Source organism: Schistosoma mansoni, chromosome 1, assembly GCF_000237925.1.
Source record: "Schistosoma mansoni strain Puerto Rico chromosome 1, complete genome".
In the NCBI taxonomy this organism is placed as follows: Eukaryota; Metazoa; Platyhelminthes; class Trematoda; order Strigeidida; family Schistosomatidae; genus Schistosoma; species Schistosoma mansoni.
The window spans coordinates 21,071,266-21,097,400 of NC_031495.1; the positions used below are offsets into that span (position 1 = coordinate 21,071,266).

The 26,135-nt window shown below is 31.5% G+C and overlaps 1 protein-coding gene across 1 annotated transcript in view; it reads left to right on the forward strand.

The window, feature by feature from the left end:
* Positions 1-26,135, forward strand: part of Smp_168370.1 (putative vav2) — a gene marked incomplete at its 3' end in the record, with an annotated part of 47,530 nt that overhangs the window by 9,753 nt on the left and 11,642 nt on the right. The window contains exons 9-15 of the mRNA XM_018793618.1: positions 1,837-2,038; positions 8,533-8,578; positions 11,913-11,993; positions 15,867-15,982; positions 17,364-17,497; positions 23,367-23,851; positions 25,955-26,029. Coding sequence (XP_018648112.1) covers positions 1,837-2,038; positions 8,533-8,578; positions 11,913-11,993; positions 15,867-15,982; positions 17,364-17,497; positions 23,367-23,851; positions 25,955-26,029 — 1,139 coding nt within the window. The remainder of the gene's footprint in view (positions 1-1,836; positions 2,039-8,532; positions 8,579-11,912; positions 11,994-15,866; positions 15,983-17,363; positions 17,498-23,366; positions 23,852-25,954; positions 26,030-26,135) is intronic.

Sequence of the window (26,135 nt, forward strand, 5' to 3'; positions counted from 1 at the left end):
TTTCTACTCATTGGGATATTACAAATATATTAATTTATTTGTAAAGATAATCATTGTTTTTTTTAATGTTCCAGGAATATAGGATAAAAGTATCTAAGATATATTTATACAATCTCTCTAATTTTGATTTATTTTAATGATCCCATTCACTTCCCATTTTTCAAACAAATCCTTCATAGTTATGTCAGTCCAATTCAGAGAAATACAATAAATTCGCTTTGGCTGAATTACTTACAATACCAATCCAACGCGTTTTAAAATATCATCTTTTGTTAGAAGTGAGCTTGTGTGTGTTTAATAGGTTATTTTTTTAGTATTACATAACATTTTATTGCTTTTACAGACTTGTTTTCTTCTGATTCGGTTTCTCACAACTAACTGAAATATCAAGCGGCGGATTTCTAACACTGATAAATACTATTTGAAATTTAGGTAGAAAACGTGAATAAGTGCGTTTTCTGGGCAATATGTTTCATTCTTCCTAATTTTTCCCAACTTCTCAAGGTAAATCTGTACAAATACAACTCTTCATATATCTTGACATTTCAGTGTTTTTTTTCGCTGGTTAAATCACTCGAATAATTTGATATGATTCTTGACATAGGAGCAGTGATTCAGTGCTTAAAGCTTTCGACTTTCAACTACTAGGTTTCTGGTTCGAGTCCAACCCGTCTGCTTTGGTTCGGGAAGTCGGGTGTTGTTAATAGCTCCCGCACGTAGAGCCTGTTTCGATACCAAGTACAGTAATATGTACCTGGTAATTTAGTTGGGTCATGTGATATTGCCCGATCATTAGACTGACTTCGAAAGGTGGAACTTTTTATCATATCATGAAATATTTGTGTTCGGGTTAATGATTAAATTAGCTAACCATGGATTGATTATGTAAACCGATCGATATGGCTTCTTTTAAGGAAAACTGGTTAAAATTGATATAACGTATAATAAGTAAATCGACTATAGCCAAATCTCTGTTTGTATTCTGTTAAAACCTGTTGATATTCAGTTTAATTAGACTATCTTGTACCAAATCATCTTCAGATTTAGGGTATTATCTTGGTTAGTTACAAATGTTGTACCTATGAACTTTAGGAACATCTTGAAGTCACCGGTTAGCTGACTACTATAGTAGTTTAGTTGAGGTGGTCTTGAGGAGTTTGGTTTAATTTGTGGATTGTATTCATCACGAATATTGACCTCAGCACTACACACTCATGGCTCCACCAGTGACCAAACTTAGAAAATTCAGATCTTACAGCAATTCACAGTATAGAGAGCCTAGTGGATGAGCGATTCTGATTTCTGTACTAGAACAAAGTGGCTGTTCAGTTCCCCTTGTTTTTCATTGGTGTTCTGACTGTGAGTAATCTATGGCGAATCCGACCTCAAAAATTAAAACGATCTCTACGAAACTCCTTCAACTAAATTATTATCATCAACTCACTAGTAATTTGCTTTGCTTTGTTTACGTGAAATCTAATTATTAGCTATCTGAATTTTTTGATTGCTTTGAGTTTTTCCAATATGACTCACATTTTTATCAATACTACTACTACTACTACTACTACTACTAATAATAATAATAATAATAATCGTAATAATGCTCATAATGATCAAAATTGTGTATATGGGGATTCATACTTGTAACTACAAAAAACATGATTCGTAAGTCTCATCTCGTACGTGGTTCCTACATTATAGTAAAGTCTCAAACAATGTCTCAGTCGTTTTCAGTTTTTCTTTGGTAAACATTGATCTCTTCTAGAAAGTGCATTCAACTACTGAATCATTTGAATTTAATTTGGTTCATTGTTTTTGTTCATAAAGCATTTTTAGTTCAACAAACTATACCTGTTACAATGAACAAATTAAGTATTTTTCTTAAATTTCAGCACTTATGTAAACTCACTCCAGCTGATCACTATGATCGTTCTGATCTAATCGTAGCTCATGAAGCTATGCGTGAAGTTGCATTATCTATCAATGATGTTAAACGAGATCTTGACACGATTAGTTCCATTGATCAAATTCAATCCAGGTTTGTTTATTCGCTTAATCTATAGATTATAATCATTCAACACATTTTTAGATTATTAATTAAGCTTCACCTTTCTTGATGAGTTATTGGTTACTTGTGATCGTTGAATAATAAATTATTCTCTATATGTGTTGCCTGGTTAACATAGTTGTTTTGACCTTATATTTGTAAACGTGTTTGACTGATACTTAGAGTTATATGGAATAATTCTACCTATTCGATAGGTTTTAATTATACGAAAACGTTAAATGCGAGTTTAAGTTGACTTTTAATTGTGTTCATTCAGGAATCAAGGTCCATGATATTAAAATATAAATATTTCTTTTCATAGACAATTATACCATTGGTTTAATCCAGGGCCGATCACTTAAATCAGTGTAATTTATTGGATAAATAATCTAAGCCTAAAAAATTCGGTTTGTAATTAGTCATTTTAATTTCAGTTGTGGATATGTTTTGTGTGAGCGCACGTGTGATGACTATACATCATATTGAATCTCTAAACTGTAATAATGATAGATTAGAATACTACAGTGTTTATTCTTTTTGTGAATTCGTGAATACTTTGCAGCATTTGTGAAATTTTGTTTCAGTAGAATAGATTAGGTAGCAAACAAACGATTCTAGAAAATGTGGACTGAAGGAATAAAAAATTTATAAGGTAATTTGGAGACGAAGAGTGATTGTAATTTAGCTAAGTCACCCAAAGTCTCTAACCATTGGTTACGATAATTACTCATACCCTAACTAGGTAGTCTGCTTCTACCTGCATGACTCAGTCCAACAGTTCGCGTCTTCATTAACTGACTCCATGCCTTGATTTGACCGCCCCTAACTTTCTTTCAGTTTACTCTCACACCAGTTAATTAGACATGCGTGTAAATAAATTCTCATCGCTCATTTTCATGATATCGAGTATATATCTACTAGGTATCCATACCAAGATTGAACTTGATAGTTCCAAATAAATTGACCATTGGTTAGAGAGTTAATAATAAATATATTTTTGTTATATCCCAATGAGCAGAAAAATTGTATTTCCGACGTTTTGTGACTTAATGTAAGCCACTTCTTCAGAGTAAATAAATAAGCGACATAAAATTAACACAAATTTAAACTTGTGTTAAGGTGGCTTTGATAATCTAGAACAATTCATTTATTATGCAAATTAGTCATTTTCCTTTATTTTATGTGCTAATCTTGTACCTGCTCCGTATCTTTTCTTTATTTCTTTCTTTATTTTGACAGTTTACTTGAAATAATGCTGGTGAGTAATAGTCGTAGTGTAGTATTTTAATTATTTTCACGACTTTTAATTGTATTTGGTTAAATTTTCATCAAATGATGTATTTGCGTACGATATCCAATTAATAAAATGATCATTTACTATGTAATAATTGTCATAATAGAAAATTTTCCAATTTTTTTATTATTGACTTTGCTGGTCATCTGATCTCATAAAGGGATTTCGTGTGGTCAAACTTCGAAAATGCAGTCTATATCTACGCTTAAAATCATGACAGTGAAAAAGACATAAAGATGTTCCTGTATTATAGGAGCATATCATGTGACATACTAAAAAGTATGGATTGAAACGTATTCATTTGAAAAACAGACCGGCGTCTAAAGTTATTAACTAGTGGATAGACAATAAGGAATTTAGTTAACCTGTTAATTATTTCGATATACCCGTAACTTACTTGCTGTATACCCTACTTTATTAAATAATGATCAGATATTGAAAGCTATTCTAATGTTTCCTAAGAAGAAGAATACAATAAATGGTACATCCAAAAGAAACCTCATTCATATCATCGTTATGATTAAAAAAAGCTGTGATTGCTAGTTTTGCCATGTTATCTAATTGAACAATAACAGCTTCAACTGATGGATACAGTCAGCTTTAGTTTACTTTGCCACCGTGGAAACCATTAATGAGGGAAATCAACCGTGAAACAAATAAAATACGATTGTCTAGTGTCGAAATAAATATCATCTTATACTTTTAAAAAGATGCTATTGGTTTTCTCTGCATAATGTTCCATTTCAAATAGTCATCAATATTTTCTAAAAATAAACTATTTCATGCCAAGTAATATCAAACGTTATCTCATTTATATATCTACATAATCTTTTCATGACTTTTTTTTGTTATTACTTCCCATATATTTCTTTGAAAAGAAGTTTATTTTTTCATCTCACTTATCAATTAATTTTATTCTTCATTGTTATTTCCTGACAAGTTTTACGTAATTTGTTAGGGAGATGAAAATTTTATTCACTTTTTCTCACGATATTAAGATTGATTAATTACTAGTTTTCATGGTTAGTTTTAGAATTTAATAAAAGGGCTATTTTAAAATATTCAGTTAGATTCAATCCTTAGCAATGGATTCGTTTAATTCATTCTCAAATCGAACATATACAGAAGAAAAATGAATTGTATGCAAAGATACATTCCTTAATTTCTGTTAATAGATGGTCGTAAGAATTCGAACAGCAAACAGGCAGGTAAAGGGAAGTGACCTTGATTAAGTAACTAATCCATATACTTATTATGGATTGTCTAAATCATGTGACTCGTAAAATCTTTTCTCGTTCTGATATTATATCGAAAAAATATTCGTTTACACTTTAAGTGAATAGTTTCTGTTTATGAGAGATATCATGGATAAAGTAAGTCCAATAAGAGTTTAGGCAATATTGACTTGATTTGCATTAAATGAATGCTTTCAAAAATATATTTACACACAGCGACTTGTTTAATATGTGGATAATTTTCATCACAAACTGATATCAGTTGGTGACTCACTGAAAACAAGGTAGTACTACATAGTTGTTTTATCGTAGTGTAGAATTCCATAACAATTGGTGTCTGTAACGTCGCCAGAAAGCAAACGTAGCATGATTAATAGTTTTCATAACAAGTGCGTTAAATTGTTGAACACTGGGTTAGTGGTAATGTGCATTTCCAGCATTAATCAGTTTACGATATTCTGAACAAAATCATTGCTTGAGATTATACTAATCGTCGAAACTTTTAAAATCTAACTCTCAGTTTTTAAATATCTATTACAAATTAGTCTTAGTAATTCTTGATAAGTTGTTAATATTTATCTGGTTGAGATTATCTTGATCACTGGTTGAAGACGTTAAATGCGATGACTCGGAATCGGTTACAATAGCACAGTTACATTCATTCTTTATTTTCCATTTGATCTTGAATTTGAAAATTGTCTTATACTTTATATTCCACGAATTCAACTTTTCTCCTCTAATCACACTGTCTGTCCTTTATCTTTTCTACTACCACTTATGCTGTTACTATTAATCTGGTATTCATCTTGAAAATTTCATCTCGCCCTGCTGATGTGGTGTGACAACTTTGTTTTCTTTTCAAGACTTAGTTTAGTCTCTAATTTTAGTATTGTGCCAATTTAAATATGAGGACGTTTTAGTGGATTAGCATTAGTTACGCGTATTCATAATCAGCTTAATGCAGTTGAACTAGTGGGTCAACTAAACTACACATTCATTTTGCGAGCTAAATACAATTTCACTTTATAATTGTATGCAGTACTTAAGTCCATTTATTTTAATTTTTTTCTTGATTTATGTTTCGAAAATACAGATTTCTGTTACGTCACATTTTCGGCCACAATAGGAAAAATAACATGTTTCTGTTCATCATTATTACTTAATTTAACGTAATCGTTCTAGTTACAGTCAAATACCAGAAAGATATCCATATATATATATATATATATATATATATATATAGGCGCAAAAATTACAATATCATTAATTATGAGCAAATAATTACTTTCCCCACTAACTTGTAAGTAAATTTTAATTACATACACCGTCACTTTTTATTCCTGGTTATGTTGTGTTATTTGTTCATTTTCCAGCCTCCTGATAAAAGGTTATCAAGTTATGGGCACTTACATATGGATGGAGAAGTGAAAGTTCTTTCCGAATCAGAAAACAAAGCGAAAACTAGGTAATATAACATTATAGTAGATTCAGATATGCAATGAATTTCGACTTTATACCTTGAATGTATTGATCGTGTTACGTTATTTTGTACATTAAATTGTTTTATCAAAACAGTAATAATAATATCGTACCCATAAATCTATTTCTCAGATCGACTTACAAGTAGGATGAAAGATGCATCATGCATTCTACTGCTAGTCTCTATGCAACTTTAATAAAATTTTGTAATTAAATGGTGATTTCCGAGCAATCCACTCAGGGTGCAAATATGTCAATAATGACCAACAAATTGAAATCCTTAGCATCCACAATAGGAAAATACAAACTCTTGGAAATGATTCACGACATAATTTAACGGTCCTGGGATTGTTAGTAGTATTATTTTTTTTTCGACCTGAACGATTAGAGTTATGGTTTATTATAAGTCAGTCAGTTATAATAAATTTGAAGCCTGCCACAAATAGGCGTTGACCCAACTGGCCATACTACGTCAGCCCAGCAAAATGAAATTATCAAACAGGATAGCAAACAAGTTGAGACAATTGTAATATTAATGATATTAATAAACATTAAGAATGTGGTTGAAGAAGACGAAATTAAGTGGTATATGTGAAGTAACACTGGAACCCATGACTCATTTAATTACACAAATAAATTCAGAGGCCATGATACACCATAAACAATGGATATTCATATGTGCAAGTCTAGGACTTGACACAAGTTAATGAATGACCGGAAAAAATATGGCAATAGTTAATGAGTCAAATAAAAGGTTACAGTTTGGTTTGTGTGAAAATACCATTCATCAATTATTTTATCAATACACACTTAAATATTTACGGTAGTTCATCGCAGAACAACTTCCAAACTTCGTCATTTTCATTTACTTGCCGAATCATAACACAATCACAGTATATTGTTCCCAGTCACTATGTTATCTCATCTACTCACGGTGCTTGCATAAATTTATCTCGACAAAACCCAAGTTTAACAAAACTGGCTATGGAAGACAACTAGTTGATTGGTAATTTGACGAAGTTGGCGAAATAAAGTCTTTTTAAAAGGATAATCATTGAAACTGTAAAATTTCTGAGGTAAACTGTTGTACATTTCGTCTACACCGCAGTTGGGTATACGATATAAGTTCATAATAGATTAGAGAGAGGGAAAAATTTCATAGTGTTAGATTCTATCAAAACTAAAGATTTTGTCGAGTTTCGATTGTCTATATACAAAAATCAGTCGATCATAAAAAGGCTATTTCAAATAGTCTGTTTACTATGGTCTTGAATGTTTACTTTAGAAAAACCTTATTTGAGTGCATGTTTTTTGTACTCAGTCAATACTCTCTTCCTATATAATCTGTAACAAGTGCTTTTTTTGACCGTTTTCTCGAAATTATCTCCATTTATTATTCACTTCTTTTAAGTTCTGAATTCCAGCAAATAATGATAAAATAAGATTGATTACTCGAACTTAATAGATTTTATAGTCCAAAAAGCATTCACAGATTACCAATGTTAGTTTTCATAGTTGAAAGCGTTAGTCAATTGAAGCTAGACCGTCAGGAAAAACCTGGAAGCACTGGAAGGCCGTTTCGTCCTATTGTGGGACTCCTCAGCAGTGTGCATCCACGACCTCGCCTCGCGAGATTCGAACTCAGGACCTATCAGTCTCGCGCCAGAGCACTTAACCGATAGACCACTGAGCCGGCATCCAATGATGCTCCAGGTTTTCCCTGGTGGTCTAGCTTCGATTGACCCACGCTTTCAACTATGAAAAATACTAAATCTCCACAAAAAACCCCTTCTGATAATGTTGATTTTAACAGTTTTTACATATGATTTTATTCCTATTAAAGGTTGGAAGTAATTTGTTATTCAAAATGAAATATATTATTATAATCAGTACTAATATTTGCATCTAAATTTCCCATTCCTTTATTTAACACATTAACAAGTTCTGTAACTATTGTTTATTCTCCAGCTGCGTTCTTCTTTGAGATGTCAATTAATAGCTTGATTGGAACGATTAATAGGTATCATCTCATCACTTATCTACATTGGGGAATGTTACACTTTTTTGAGAACGGTGCTCAATAGATGAATAATTTTGTCAGGATTTAGTTTTATGACTTTGCGCTTCTGTCATTATCAGAAGGAGAATATTATTGGCTACTTTACTATACTTTAGCTTATTCAATTTTTTATCTGTGGTATTGTAAATTTCAGTCACTGGGTTGTGTTGTAGGTCAGCACTCTCCCCTATGTTTTCTCTTTGGGCGACTGAGTACCATCGTTTGAGTTCACATGAAATTTTGTGACTAAAAGTTGGCTACGTAAATCCGCATTCTATGTCAATTACTTAAATATAGCGAGCACAAAACATTGAATTATGAATTAGTGAAATATGTGTATATGTGTTTCTAAAATGTTTTTATTGACTTTTCTTACTAGATTTGTATTTCCTGTTTATTTTCTTTGTCTAATTTACAGATATTTGTTTTTATTCGATAAAATATTGATTGTATGCAAACCAAAGGTAAGAAATTATCCTAAATATTCGTGCACTCACATTATTATTATTTTTATTACATTTGTACAACCGGCTATCAGTAGTGTGTGTGTGATCTAATGGATAGGAAAAGAACATTTTCCTCACTGGAAAATTTCTGTATTTGTAGCACCAATTGTTTATGTTTTCACTACTTACTTTGTAGCGAATAGAATAGTTTCTAAAAATGTTGAAGTACTAGTGACAGGAATCATTTTTACAAAATCTTTCATGAAAGCTATTGCGGAGATTAATTTGCTTTTTAGATGTTATTCGTCTCAAACTAATATCATTCGGGAGTACCACTGGAAAATAGGCAACATTAGTCAGCTGTTTCGTTGTAGTATGGGACTACTAAGGTGTTCTCGTTTATCAACTCTATAGGAACTGAACCCAGGTCCTCGAGGTCTCGTAATGAGCCTTGAGTTGGAATCCAGTAGTTTTCATTGCCAAGTTTAAATCAGTTCATGGTATAACACGATGATCGTTATTATTCGTATGTCTCACGATGTTCTGGTTGCTCTTCAGTATTTATCCATTAACGTTATGGGTTGGTTAGATACATTATTATAACGTTGTATTGCGTGATAATTGTATATTTTTCTTTATATTGTATCGAAAAGTGACAGTAAAGTGATTGAAAGTTTAATGAGTAGTCATCTGTATTAGATCATTTAGTATTAAGGATATGAATCCTTTTTATATCGTTTTTATTACGTATATATGTTTTGGTTATATATATCTGTAAGGCTTAGTCATACGCGCTCTGGTATCGAGAGATTCCTCGTTTCATTTTTCCATTAGTACAGATTAATAAATGGAAATTCATAGTATAATTTCATTTAGTTAGACTGACGAGTACCCTCTCACTCCTCGAAAAGATATAATAAAATAAGTACTTGTCTATTTGGATTTCATCATATATGATAAACGTCTCATCCATAAACCCATCGTCAAAATACGACTAGGTTACTACTAGTGCTGTCCGAGTTGAAATAAGCAACTTACTTGTTTGTTATTGCCTCATTCTAACCTATGTGCATATATATATATATATATATCGCTGTTAGTCTTATTATTATTGTTATCAGTTGGTCGTATATTGTTCCAGGAAAAAAATTAGTGTTTCAAAGTTTATTTCAATTCCACTAGTATATTCATCACAAAAGCCAGAGTTTTGATAAATGAAACAATTTCAACTCAAATCAGTAAGCCTTATAAAAAATATTATATTTTCTAAACAAAATCAAACCAGTGTTCCTCATATATTCCATAAGGATTTTCATCACATCTACGTTCTGTAGTCAAATCTGGCTTACACGAAGTTTTAGTTAATTCTTACTTGTCCACCATTTACCATGTAAATAAATATTGGTTTGTTTATTCATATCTAACCATTATGTAAATCCTTCATTTGTGTTTACTTGTTCTCCTTGCTCAAAATTCAACAAAGCTTGTAATTGTTAGATATTCAGAAAGTCAACTAGCTTGCTGCTGTTGTAAAACATTCTGACTATAACTGTGATGTATGCTACTTATGCCTGTTAACATAAGTAGTATGTAACACCGACCAGAAATTGTATGTCTGACAGCAGAAGGTTGAGAATATCAAATTGAAGATAACAGGAATGTAAACAGAGAGTTATTGTAAAAACAACAGGAACGAAGGAACGATGAATTTTGTAAGAGATAAGTAATGGAAGATATGCATATGGAGTATTTAATGTTTGGTTTCCGTATTTTACGAGGACATTCTGTAATTTTGTATTAAACAATAAATTGGTCTTCCCCACCTGAGTGTTCGTTCACTACATAACTAATATTTCACGTTAATAATTTTTATCAGCAGTAGTCATTTAAGTTTGAAAATCAGCTTCAAAAGTCTGGATGTACATCTATTTGCTATGATCGTACCCCTAACCTTATAGTTGTTAAATTAAATGAACAACCCGTTACATTTTATACACTCTACTACACATAAAGCAAACATATATCTTTTTATTTGGCTAAAATAGGATCAAGTGGTATCAAAAAGATAGATCATGTGATTAAAGCGAAAAATACAGAGTTTAGCGTATGATATTGGTATTGCATTAAAGAATAACTCATCTGAATCTCATCTATAAATTATCAGGCATTTCATGGAATACCTCTATGTACTTAACCGTATAATGCGTTTTTTAATAGCTAATATAAATCACAAATGAATATTCACTTTTCTCATTATGGCGATTTGAAATCAAGTGTTACTGACCAAGTACTTTTTTAAGGTAATCTAAAAAATTTATTGACTACGATCAGCCACGATAAGGTATCTAATGAGGTTATCTTAAAAAGAAAGGTCCAATATATACGCTTAGTTAATTGCTTCTTGCACGCATCATTATAATATATCAATCATGTGATTTAACATTACTTCATTGACATTACTGGTGTTTGTCTACATTAGTGTGTGTATAGAAAAGAAATGCGAATAAACGCTATTCTATTCTGAATTCTGAAAGGGGAAACTGTTAGTCGTCAATCAAAAAGTAATTCTATATAGGTAAAATTAAAAAAAAATGTTGAAAGGTTATTCCTTGTTCACGTGTACACTTGAGATATCCATTGTGTAATTGCCAAAAGAATGTTAATTTTAAATATGTAATACCTCTTTATGTAATTCTGTTCTTTTTTAGTCAATTACAATTAATTAACTACAACATAAGTAGTGTAAATTTTTTTTTACAGACAAACAGTGAATTCAGGTGGATTTCATTTCGGAGACTGATATTATATGTTACATGTTTCCAACGTTTGGTCTGGATAACTACGAAGATCCAAACTATACTTGCGGAACACGAAATATTTCTTTCTTTCTTGTATCCAACCTGATTATCATTTAGCGATTCGATGGTTCATTGCTGTATTGTCTTCTTTCAATAGCATGTTTGCTTTCCAGCTCATTCTTACGTATAAACAACATACTCTACATCGTGATCAGGAATTGATGATAGCTAATAAATCTCCAGACCATTTCTGTATATACAGCCTATTATTTACTCTGTAAATAGCATTCATTCCTGTTTAGGTTCTTTTAATGTGTTTTATTCATGTGGTTTTTGACTACAAAGTTTCCAGTTAATCACCAAAAGTCTTAATTTTCGCGAAAATCAATGAACAATTATTCGTTGATTCCCCTAGGTACATTGGTATTACTATTGTTATATATAATTAACCAAACTGAATAATTATCACTTTCATTGATTATCAAGGATATTTTCCATACTGCTTGTATTGTTTTGTCATTTATGCGTTATTCCTTACCTTTTTTATTATATAGGGTGATAGTTTTACATTTATGTTCGCTTATCACGTTGTAAATGGCCAATTCCAAAGAGTTACTTTACCAAATAAAAAGGGAGTAAGTTTTATTTAAATATTAAAATCTAAACCAGTTATTTACTTCAATATTATGATTAATTGATGTGTTAGTTTTTGTCAGTCGTGCAATATTTTGGTTAATAAGAAGAAAATAATCCAGAATATGGTTGACAATTGTTTGGTGTTCTTTTATCGCTACATTACTACTGTGATTCATTGATTATGATCGCATGTTACAGAAAATTGTCCTAAAATATAAATATGATCATCAAAGAATTATATGTATTTAGCTCTTTGTTTCTTGAAATTGATTAGTTCGGAAGTACTTTTCGCGATCCATCAACAGCGTAGAACAATAATAATCCGAATAATAAGTAATGAAGATGAACTAAAGAGTTGTTTTCCCACATATTTGGAGCCTTTCACTCATTCCCAATGTCTTCTTATTGAAAATGTATACCAATTCATCTTTCATATTAAGCACTTTCCAGTATTATTTCTTTAAATTTCAGTCTAATCGCTGATAATTTTCGTTTCCATCTAGTTAGTGATATAATCCAAGGTCATTTCATGTTTTGCTAGCAGGGTTTCTTAATGATTCGTTAGAAGTTTGTTTCTCGTCGTGATTTAACAGTAAATGATGAGTGGCTAATTTATTCAATCTAATCATGTTGACTCAATCTGTTTAGAATAGAATATTACTGTTTGCCACTAAGTGAAGTGATGGAACTCCAACTGTTTGACTTCAGTTTAAAAGTTTAAAATGAAAATGTTGCATATAAGATGTTAGCATAATGATCGCGTATACTTGGTAGATTAATATCCATAACCTTATAGTCGTCGCTTACAAGTCAACCACTAGCTTTGACATTGTTCATCCTTTTATTGTATTAGACACCTGAGCGATACCTTCGAAATGGAAATGAATTCATACTTCATTATTTTTTAAAGGCTGTTTCTATTTTCCATACCATCTGTAAAAAATCCACTTTGTGAAATGAAAACAAGGTTAGATAAGGTTAATTAATTCCTTTAAATCCTAATTCTTATTGTTAAATTTTATTTGTTCCTATCGTTTACGTGAGTAAAGTGATCGCAGAATCAGGTCATATTTGAGATATTAAGGTATTGTGATGATCATGACGATGATTGTACACGTAATTCTAGTCTAAATGTAAACGATGACTTTATTTATTTAACACATATTTCATATGTAAGATATTTTTGCCAGCTTTTCATATAGATTTTCCAAAAATTAGATTATTTTATTATAAACAGTTTTGAGCTGTTATCATCATAGAATCTCTGTCAATTCGTTACTTTTTCAAAGGATACACTCATTTCATAACCAAACTCAATACTGCGTTCAATTGCAGTGGTCGATTTTTTCGGTTTTCCATAGCAATACGGTTATCCCTCGTGGATATCTGCTTACACACATAACTCAAGTAGTCATGCATATTTTAGAACGAATAAAAGCTAATTTTTACTGAGAAATCCCTGAAGTGATTTAGATTTGTATTAAAACTAGTCACACGACTAATGTATGTGAATAGTAACACTTATTTGGATGTTTAGGACTTATTGTAGAATAAAGACATGAAATTGTCATGGAATACTGAGATAAATAACTGAAAACTATTTATGCTTGCATCACTGCTAGCTAATCGTATCATCTCAAGAGTTTGCCGTCTGTATTATGAAATCGCTTTTTCCCACGTGTTTTGACTTAGTACTCCAAGCTTTTGCTTCTACCAAGTTTGTATATAAACTAATTATAGTGGCTAGTAGTAGAATCCAGGAAACTCATTTCGTCCTCTTTGGGACTAGTCAGCAAAATATACCTGCATCCTAGTGTTTGATATTCACAATCCAAATATAATAACTACAAGGTTATACGAAGGAAATCAGGTCAGTGTGCAATCCCTGAATGAAACTAATAAGCCGAAAGAGGCCAAACAGTACGGCCAAATTAGAATAATGGGAATATTCCTCATACTATGGTTCTGTGTCTGTATTTATGTGGAGAAAAAGAGTCAGATTCACACTTGTCTTCGTCTTGTAGCAGTTTCTCACTAAAAGGATTCCAAACACTGAATTTCTTGTTTCTTGTTATTCACATGTGAATCGCTAGTCACAAAATAACTGCTCGCATATTGGATTCATCATAATTGACCAATTTAAAAGCTTTTTTGTTGCGTATAGGCTCAGGCTTATACCGTCACATCGTTAATTAATTGAAAATCTCTACTATTATCTTAGCGAAAGAGTTTTCATAGATTACTTATCTGAATTATCTGAGGCATAAGGTTTTATCTACGTTGATGCTTATAAAGAATGAGTGATTATAATTTTAGCCAGACTAACTCTAACTGGGTTGTTTTGACAATAAATATCTCCCCCCACCCTATAATAGGTAGATTAAATGGTACAATATTGCCAGTTTATCTTACCATACTTTTATTGTTAAACTAGTTTCCTCAATTACATTTTCTGAAGTTAGTAAGTTTAGTGACATCAGGTTTGAATTATCTTATAACATAAAACTTTAATATATGAAAAAAACTAACTGGATTTTGTTAGCAAGTTTGAAAAGCCAGCGAAGTACATTAAATTGTTCTGCTTATCACTGAAAAATTTCAGTAAGAATAAACTATATCCTTTGTAAAATCCAATTTTATGTAGCACAATCTAATTTCAATGTTGTTGAACGATGTTGCAAAATTAACATATCAGTTAGATAATTGAGATGCATTATTTGCCACTGTATGGTTATTCCATCCATCCCCCACAACAAATAAAATTGGTGACTGATTTGTACAATTGTGATATTATGTTAAAATGACCGTAAACTGATAGCAAGAATTTCAGGTTATTACATGTTTATTGCATAAAATAAATGTGATTTGTGTGCATCTAAATTAAATAAGGAACAAAAATATCAATATTTGCTATCATGTGATAAACTAAATAGTCTGATGACAATATATATATATATATATATATATATATATATATATATATATATATATATATATATATATATTAACAGAAATGGTTATGAACATTACTTTTCCATGGTCTAGTAACTCTGACGTCCGTCATTACCAGGCAAATATGTTTCGTCAGTGTCTTTCGCAGAAGTCCTGCACAAGGTGAATGTTGCTTCAATATGTGAAGTTTGTCCCAGCAGCGGAAAATTCTGTTAAATATCTGAAATTCAGGTTTACATATGTTAAGTACCTATTTTCCTTGTCATGTATCCTTATACATCAGAGCTTGCATCATTGTAGTATTCTATTTTTACATTGCTAATGGAATGAAACTATCCATCAGGACTGATCAAATCATATTTATACTACTGATCCATAAAGTGTCTATTTCCAGGTCTAATCTAATTGGAAAATTATGGGCTTCATTGTTATGATATTTGAAATAATTAAAATGATTTTGTTCAGAGAATTTTGAGCATATGATACAAATATTTTTTGCATCCAATCTGTTGTTTTAAGTTGGTAATTTGGAGTTTTTTTCTCTATCTTCGTTTCCGTTCTTCACATTCTTGTTATCAAAAGGTCTTTGCTACTATAATCTTTTCTTCGTTTTTATGGAAAAATGCGACATTTTCAACCAATAAACTTATTGTACTCAGTTTTCTTGTACCTTTTGTTTCTCATCAAACAACCGCCCGCTCCAATGAACATTAAGGTGTTTTTTCTTCACTGCCTCAACTTTTATATTTTCATCTAGCACTAGACTAGGTGTTTATCTCAAGTCTTTAATTGTCCAGTTTTTGGTTTTCGTTTATGCTTTTAATATTTTATATCTTTTCAAGTTACATTCATCAAGATATACATTTAATTTATTGTAGGTGTAAGTTAAATTTTACTGTTTATTCATTTATTTAAAATAGTATTCCTATGGATTTACTTTACCAATTTTGGGTGATAGAGATTCACCAAATCTTACGTTCTTTACAAAATCCGAAGAATTACGTACAGCTTGGATGAAAGCCGTAATGGCTGCATTGTAAGTTGGTGTCAATATTGTGTGTGTATTTGTTTGCGAATTAGTTTATTTTTAATTATTATACATTTAGCAACTATGACAAACTTCATGTGAAGAGTACTGTTGTATTTTTCACTTTCCAAATCCAATTTGATCAACTTTATACTCCTGAAGTAAATCGTTTTCAAGTAATTTGATTACGGTAAAATTCTGTTTATCTTGGATTTATTTGATAAACATTCGAAGCTTTATCAGCAAAGATGAATAGTGGCTAGCAGTGGGATCCAGGACGCACGTTTTGTCTTAATTGGAACTCGTCAGCTGGATGTACCTACATCCCAGAGTTGATGTTTAGTTGCAGTCCTAAACACCAATGGCAAAATTCAAATAAACGTTAAAAAAATTTTGATTGACGTCATGGATCGATCAATATTAAATCACCATTAAAAACCCGGAAGCACTGGATGACTGTTTCGTCCCAGTGTGGGGCTCCTCAGCAGTCCGCATCCACGATTCCACATGCACGTATTCGAACACAGGATCTTTGGTCTCGCGCGCGAACGCTCAACCCCTATATCACCGAGCCGGCATCCAATAGTGTTAATGTCTAACTTCAATCAGTCCACAAAATTGCCCCTTGTGGGCATTTTCCCTTGTCTTCTGTGGGTAACTGCCTCACAGCCGACGACAATTAATTCAAAGCTTTAGTTGTATCCTTAATAAAGCCAGAAGACTGTTATAGGTATTTCTTGAGTAGATGTTAATTTAATGCTTTCAGTTTATGTATGATAGAAAATAGGGTCATAACACATTTTAATAGTATTTTTATTTATATAGAAATCTGTTGGATGATACCGGTTTTCGTCTCTAGTTATTAAGGGAAAAATCTTCAATTAGTTGTGAACAAATATCACCAACCAGTTGTTCACAATAAAAAACTTTTTAATTTGGTACACATAACTTTTGCCCATTCTTATTTAAGCAAATCTGAAACCTTGATTGCTAATAACTTACCAATATTTTAATTTTATTATAAGCTTTGAAAGTTATTCTTAACCATTTAAAATAAACTGTGAATTTTCTAAAAAGGAACTAATTTTTGCTTGACGATAGTCTATAGCTTTTGATATTTTGTCAAACTTCTGAGAGTCCTAAAAATTCTGAAGTCATTCAGACCACCTATATTACTCTTAGTATTCAAAGTTGAAATTCCGTTACGCACATTATATTCGATAGGTTGATTATTTAAGATAGCCTTGTCTGTAAGGATTCATTTTCTATACTCACCACTGTTTTATACTACCTTTATTGTTTAAATTTTCTATGTTAATATAATTTGTCATTATTCCCATCGCTCATTCTCCATTTGTTTTATGTTGATATTTGATTTCATTGACAACAGGTCTAATCTTTGTCCACCTGGAGCGAAAGACCGAGGTTACAACTTTGAAATGTTCACATTTAAACAGCCTACTTATTGTTGCATCTGTAATAAATTAATCACGGGAATGTTCTTTCAAGGTTATCGTTGTCGAGGTAAATTGTTTTGTCAGGATAGATTCTTTCTTATCATGCACGTGAGCTATTCAGCATGGTTTTAGGCTTAAACATTAAATACAAGTGCTCAATTTTCATTATGTTAACGGTTATTTTTCAAGGTGCAGTTTAATAGTTTATTGATTTCTTATAAATCTAATGATAATATTTAACACAAATTAATACAACTCGATTTCCTAGCTTAAATAAAAGTCAAAGCTTATGGCTCATTGTATGTTTCATTTGTATATCTCTTACTTATGTTTTAATGGGCTGCGATAGTTAGGGATATGATATTGTCTCCATACTCTGTTATTTTAAGGGTTTGGTTGCTTGATTTTGATTCACGATAACCATGATCATTGTCTGGAGACGTTGGGTAGCATGACTTGGGACCAGTTACAGTAGCACAGACATATTCATTATTTGTTTGCCCTAATTTTCAAAATTGTTTCATATATTTTACCCTGCAAATTCATTAGTTCTTCCTAAACCATAGTCGACGTAAATTGATCTCGGATCCTTACGTTGCTTATGACTAGTGGCAAATTGCATTAAGCCTACGTACATTTTAAAAATATATTTCACCTATAATTTGAAGGTTTTCAAATGTAGTCCAATAAATTTCTTCATAGCTTAACACGTGTTTAGTAAACTTGTTAACTTGTCAAACATTTAACCTCATCAGATTGTGTGCTCGTTTTGAAATTTGTTTTACTCTTTGGTCGCTAATTTCTCAACACTAGTATAGCTAACTTTATCAACATTTCTTTCATATAGAGCTGAAATATTCTGAAGTTTTATATAAATATTTATAAAGAATTTATTTCAACTTTAAAAGTCATTCGTAGTCAGTATTCTGAGGTTAACTGTCATATACTATACTATACTCTTTACTGACCAATCCTCATTTGTAATTCATCATTTACTAAAAAAAAATTAAATCAGAGTTAATTCTATTGAATTTGTTTATACGTTCATGTCATTATAGACAATTAAGTATTCGCTTTGTTACACACTAAAAATTAACCTGTTTTATTGAAACAAGTTTTGTTTACAATAAAACTGGTAGATGAAAAAGAATCCTTAAAGGAATTAGTTACAAGTAATAAGTGTTTTTAGTTTGCAAAACTAATCTTTATAATATTTTCATCTTTAACACTATTAACGGAAAATGTTTCACAAAAAAACAAAAAAAAACAGCATTAAACAATCAACAAACATATATGTAGTGCAAACACAGTAATAAAATGGATTTATTCCTTCTTTTTTCATTCGTTAATTTTCTTTAATTGTTTGCAATTCGAAGTACTTGTGTCAATTATTGACAAAAATCAGTCTATCAATCATTCAGTCAATCAGTTGCAATCAACTATCGTAGTATAGGACCAGCCGTAAATATCCATCAGTCACATTTCATCTTGTAGCAAGATGAGAATAGCAAAGAAATTGGAATAATAATTAGTATCAATTACCGTAATAAAGATTCATTATAATGAATATGTTCTGAATAAATAAAATATGATAAGGAAATAAAAATTATGGGAACATTTAATGGAACTCAACATTTAGTCATCAGTAAAAGAAAATTAATTTACATCGCTTTGATCAGTTTCGACTTAATTCAATATAGATCTTCAGCAATTGATCATGATTATTGGTGAGAAATGTTTAGAAGCACGGAGTTTTCCAGAAGTTTGGAGATTAACTCTAAGAGAGCTTGTAGTTCTTGCTTATTCAGTAAGATGACAAAAGCTTGTATGGCCAATTATAGCATGCTATAAAATGCTGTACTATTGAACTTTGGAAATTGAAACAATGAAGGTTATCAACACTATTCTTTTGGATATGATAATTAGGTCTAAATCTTTTGATGACAATAATTTTAGTAAATTTCTCAGTTTATGTGCTTATTAATTATTTCATATGTGAATGCGACGAAGGATTACTGTGCCAATTATGTTTTTATTTTTCGATCTTAATTTCTTTGAGGTCCGTTTGAAAATTCAAGCAAGAACTTTTCTTTTCAATTTTTCCTATTTGTCTACTTTGGCCACATGGTCTTGAATAATGTTAGCATAAAACTATATATAAAAATACTTCTACTTCTGCCTATATGTAAATTGACTATTTCACATTCAGGGTGAGTGATTACCAAAGCAGTATTGGTAGTATTATTATTAGTAGTGGTAGTAGTCATATCAAACTATGCAGTCACTGACTCTAAAGTATGTGCAAAAATGTTAACCCTCTGCATTATGACATAATGTAGATTACTAATTAATTGTTGAAGACTATTGTTACTAAAGGAGATCATATTTTTCTTACAAATGTTATTCATGCTGTTCCGCTATCTTTCTGTCTCTCTTTACGTGTGTGTGTGCTTTATTAGACTGATAGGTGCATCAAATTCTAATTACTTTGTTAATCAATAAGACAGTGATGACAGTTATGATGAGGTTTCATTCCACTCCCTTATATGCATCCAAATAGTAGTGCATTAAATTTCTTTCTTTGGTCAAAAAACCATAACATGAAGTTTAGCTTCTTTTTATAGCATAACCTTAAATTCTTGTGGCTGTATGTGTATGTTCCACCAGTGAGACTGTTCTTTTAAATTTTGTGTACTTAATCTATTCTACTGATTATAGTATGTGTTATCTGATGTATATGTTTATTTTTTTTTGTAATGAAGCGGAGAAGGGATATCAATTCTTTTCTTAGTTATTTATTCATATTTGTGAGAAGGCTGGGTCATTATCCGGGTGCTCAAACTAGAGCAAATGGTTTTCTTAATATCTCGCTCTCCAAGCCTTGGACATAGGGGTCGAATCTATAAGGTAGGTGGTTTAACAACGTCAGGAGATGGATTTCTATGGTAACTGGTGACCGAAAATAGGCTCATACATCACTCTGTTCTTCAGGATCCCAGAGCACATATGCACAATTGGTATCGAGTTAGTGTTTTCCAACTTCTATATCCCACGTGGTTAAAGCACAGGACGCCGGCTTTTCGTCCTCTCAGCTCCGTAAACAATGTCCTTTCCGTGAGAAGGCAGTGAGTAGGGCTTCCCTGACAGTGGCTATAAATCCATGGCCATATGAAAGAATTTTGAAAAAGACTTTGGACTCTTCATCCTTGACCTTATCGAAGCATTTGGAGGGGGACCGCCTGATCGTGGTTTATTTGGCGATTCTAGGACTAGTGCGAGAGAGTTGAGGGATGATTAGTTCATGATATAGCGCCAAGGTATGAAAGGAAACTGTATAGAACTGAGATCTATCGGTTCATCACGACTCCTCTAGTTGAAGTCCTATAGGTGGCGTAGCACGGTAGCGTGGGACATCATTCATGGTTCGGAATAGAAGTCAACGATGATCATTACGTAGTATTTTTTACATTTACTTTAAAAGTGAGTGGAACTTCTGTAACTAAAAGAATTTTTTCAGGCTGTACTTTTTAAAATGATATACCTTTACTCCTATAATCTGTCCTCATTCACTTATTTCTATTTATCTATTTATTTGTTTATGCTTCTTTTATCTCTTCACAATATTATTTTCTTATTTATATGGGACATATTTATTTTGATGCGCATTTTTACTAATATCTGTTTCAATAAATAAATAAATGTTTTTGTATACAACTTGGAAACCCTTCAACTGGTTATACTAACTTTAGTTAATAACTTTCTGTTGATTGAAACAAAGAAACTACAACAGTTACGGTCCAAGTTTCTTGAATTAAATAATAAGTTTATATTTAAATTTCCCGAAGCCTATGCTTTATAACCAACTGTTCAATGTAGGTATCATTACCAAGTCTTGATTTGATAATTTTGAATAAATTGAGCATTGGGTAGATTGTTATAAATAAATTATATATTTGTAATATCCCAATGAGTAGATAAATTAGATTTTCTGACGTTTCGTGACTCAGTGTAAGCCACTTCTTCAGAGAATAAATAACCAAATTAACAATAATCCAAGTTTAAATTGTACAACGGAATTTACAACTGTTCAATGTTATGATTATTATTATCGATGGACTGCGAAGCGTTTTAAGTGACCCAGCGGTTAAATTGCTTGACTTTTTGTTACTAAGTTATATGGTTGAATTCCATTCCACATACTTCGGTCTGAACAGTCCAGTAATATAACCAGTCCTCACATTTAAAACATGACTGAAAGTTAAGTACATGAAAACTGTACCCAGCAAGTGTGCTAATAACAATGTTGTGTTATCTTCAGAATGCCCTTATGCCAAAAGACAAAATATGAAGATTAGTTTTCCATTGTTTTGGCTTGCGAAACATTACAACTCATAATAATACTTCTAGATTTGATATTTTGTTTGTGTATTACTATAAAAGTAAAAAGAGGCTGCTTTTTTCCTCTTTAACAGCTGATCATTCCATTCCAACCTACCTTTCGTGTTAATTCTCTGATTATGTTGTGACATTAGATTTCATTCTTTTGTTTAATTTTTTGTCGTTTTTTTAAAAGGATGAAATATACTTTGAATGTATCTTTGTATGTATTGGTCGCAGTGTACATTATTAATTCATACAAACACAATAATAAAGATTATTTCGTTTCAGACATGCTTTAGAATTATTATTAACACTACTGAATACCAGCACCGTTCTGATTGTATATGTGATCCTTTTTTATGTCTATTAGAAATACTTTTATTTTTATGTCTATTTGGTGAGAATTAATATCGGTTTTGTTTAATTCATATAGTGTTTACCTTGTTCTGTCTAGTCTCTGTGAATGAAATTATTAGGGTATGTTTTTCTGTATTTGTTTATTCTTACCTTTGTGAAACGGATGCTTACTTAATAATACAAAATGTATTAGATATATCTAGGTACTTTGGATAATAACATATGCGAAAAAGTCATATGATGTTTTATAATGTGTCTCCAATTCGAGTTAAAGTGTGACTTCGATTTCTTTTCGAAGTTCATATCGTTTGGTCTTTAGAGCAGTAGTCAGTTTGACATTCGAGTTCTGTTGCGTGTGATATTCCGTGAAGCCCTGTTGTACCATAGTAGTACCATCATATTATAAGCATTTATTTTCACTTTAAGGAAAGCTTAAGACTGGCGTTGGTCTGTTGTTACAAGATTGTGACATATAATGTATCACTGCAATGTTACCAGTATTTCCATCGGCCCTTCTGTTTGAAAAATTCGCATCCAAATATACTGCATATTCCATCCTACCATATAAGTTTTTGTGACTTGTAATTAGGTGCTATACGACATGAATGAAACTTCAGAGAGCTGACCGTTGAGACTATAATTGATTGACGGCCTTTGGGCAATGCTAAAGTGACATTAAGAAAACTCACTATGGCTGAAAGAGGGTTAAAAATTAATATGAAGAATTAAGATTATGAATTAGAGCCAGGGTTTTCATCACGAACTGATATCAGCTATAATGCCAAAATTCTGTCTAACTATTTGGATAAATGAATTTCACTCCAAGATCCATGACTTAATTCCATTGGTTTGTCCACAAATAACAGTCTCGCCAACTGGCGTTTCCCTCTTCCAAACCAACTTATTTTGATGACCTAAGAAAAAAAAGAATCACTTCCGCTTCCTTATATTTACTGGTTTAACTGCAAATTGGTTAAAATGGAATTCTTTTTAGTCAAAACTGGTTATCAAATGTATGACTTTCTTAGACTTCTGATCAACTTCCCCTTATTTAAAGCTGTGTAGCAGTAGTTTTCATTTTATTCGCTGTATCATATATTACAATCTTGGTATACGTTCTAACGTCCTGTGTAATGTTTCAATTAATTGATACTGAAAGAATACTTTATACCTTATTAAATTTTACTTTCTATATGCAGAAACAAATCGAGCTGCACATAAAAATTGTCTTGCCAATCATAATCTTCCACTGCGTGGTATAGCTAGTCCACATATTAATGGAGTTCCTCCGAGTGCCCCGCCGCCATTACCTCCACAGAATAGTACAGTGCGTAGTCGACGTTCCCATGTAACGATGGGAAGTGTACCTTGTACACCTGGAAACAACTCCTTACCTAATTCAGAATCATTTGACTTCTCGCAGTTAACTGATACATTATCTTCTGTGAACCACTGGCTTGCGACTGATCATAACAATCTGTCAAATGCCACCTTACAACGTAATCGACGTATTTCTTCAGGTTTACCTACATCAAGTATTCCTCCAGTGAGCCCGACTTTTGCTATAGCACGAAAAGCATATGATGGTGATCCTCTTCCACCATCAGGTAGTCATCCTTTGAGACTATCCGTTGGAGATCAAGTTGAATTGATCAAATGGACTGAAGGCTCATCATGGTGGCAGGTGAGTTTTATCAATAGGATGTTATTCAGTTCAATATATAGTTATTTAACTTTGACTTGTAATCTCTTTAAAATTACCAGTGAAAGTTGTAAACTATTTGAAAATATAATAATCATCTCTGTATTATAAAATTTTCTAGCTAAATATCAGTCTTTGCACACTAACAAGTCACCTTATCTTCAAAATATACATAATCTAATCGCACATGTACTTCATACTGACCTTGGATTATATTAAACTAGTGGGAATAGTTTGTTACCTTTATGTCTATCATATGTTTTCCAAAATTGTGATAAGGCTAATCTTGTTATGACATGTTTAAAAATTTCGGGTCTTCCTTCAAAAGTTAACATAGTGCAAATATATATTTTCCGATGTATAGTGAGTTATAGTCATGTAAATCATCGATAGTATATATGTCAGAAAATAATCCCAATTTTGTTTCTACTATTATCAATGAACTCACTACCTACTAAAATTCAAGTTTTTTCAATTTTCGAATACGTAAAGTTTATAACATATAGTTTAATATCTACTGAATGTAAACTTTGTGAATTGTTTTCTTATCAAAAGTACGAGATTTTAACGACCAGATTTGTTTACATGGTTTTTTAACCACATTTTAATGCGCGGTTTATAGTCTTTGAAGCTGTATAGATAGAGGAATATTTGATTCTACATGTTGGTCAACAGTCATACATTACTGTGTAACTTTATAGTTTCCGTAAATTCAGTATACATTAACATAGTCTTTCTTGTTGAATATATGCAGCTCAAATCATTCTGTGCTGAATTATTTGTAGACACAAGCAATGTTTTTTAAATTTTCAGTTGAAAACAGTGAATTCATTCAAGGGAAATAACACTGATTGCATGATTTGAGTAATTCACTATTGAATGTTATCAGTTAAAAGCTTTATTTAACTTTATGATACCGTTGAACTAACTCGGTAATCATTTAATAAGTACAAGTTTATGGACTGAACTTTACGAGATATTTTGTACATGGAGACTAGTAATATTACTTATCTTCTGAAACGATAAAGTAGGTCGATCAACATTTAAACTTATGACTTATAGATGAATTAAGGTTCTACTATGGATTCAAATTCTTGATACCCACCTAGTCCGTTCACTAGGTGACGGAGTCAACTAATAGTGTTTTGTTTTACGCCAATATGATTAGTAATATTAGCTTAGACGATGACATCCTCACATTTATTGGCCCACTCCATTCTCATCCTCAATGACCAGTCAGAACATGAGACAATCAGCCTTGTTGCTGTCTGTACGTAGCTTAAAAACTTATGATAATATACATCGGTTGAGGGACTACAACATACTACAAATAGGAAATCACATTGTATACATAATTAGGTCATTTATAATACAAACGGAGTAGCGAGTGCATAATTGGTCGGAGATAATTTATGGATAGTAAGGCATTGCAGTAGTTAACGATTTAAATAAGAGCCTACAATCAAGGCAATATTAAAAACTACCATAAAGTAAATATCCAATATATACACAATAGATGTATACGTGATTATCTACTGTAGAATAGTTCTAAAAGTTCCACCCGTACCAATTGTTATGTCATCTCTAACGTTAACTATCATGGATTCACTTGAATACCATTTTTCTATTATTAGCATAAGATATTTTAAAGGCGATGTTATCCCTATTGAAAAGCTGATGAAGACACTCACCACTGATACTTCATCAGTGCATTCTATATTGTATGTAATTTTTGATAATTTCATTGGTTCATATTTGTCTATGTGATTAGATGCAATGTAAGTATTCATGATTTAATTCAAAAGAGCGGGTTAGCAGCAATTAAGCTTTTGATTGTTACAACAATGATTGTTTAGTTATCGGTTTTTTTCAACAAAATTAAAAAAAATTACTTGTATGCTATTTTTGATAAAAACTAGATGTTTTTTCAAACATAAATATTCTCTCCATAAGCTTCGTTATATTTCTATACTGTCTCCAAACAGTAGCTTCCATTCAACTATATCTCCATTAATTTTGATTGATAAGTAATTTAATTCTATCAACTACGTTTCTTGATTCTTTAAATTTCAAATCATCATTCAGGGTTACTGTGATGGATCTGAAGGTTGGTTTCCTGCTAATCATGTTGAAATGGTGTTGAATAATAAAACGAATAAGGTAAGCTGTTCTCTCTCTGTTATCAATTTTTCTGCGATTAGTCAACAAGTACTTTTTTTTCAAAGTTCCAATTACAATATGAACCTCAACATGTAGTAAAATTCAA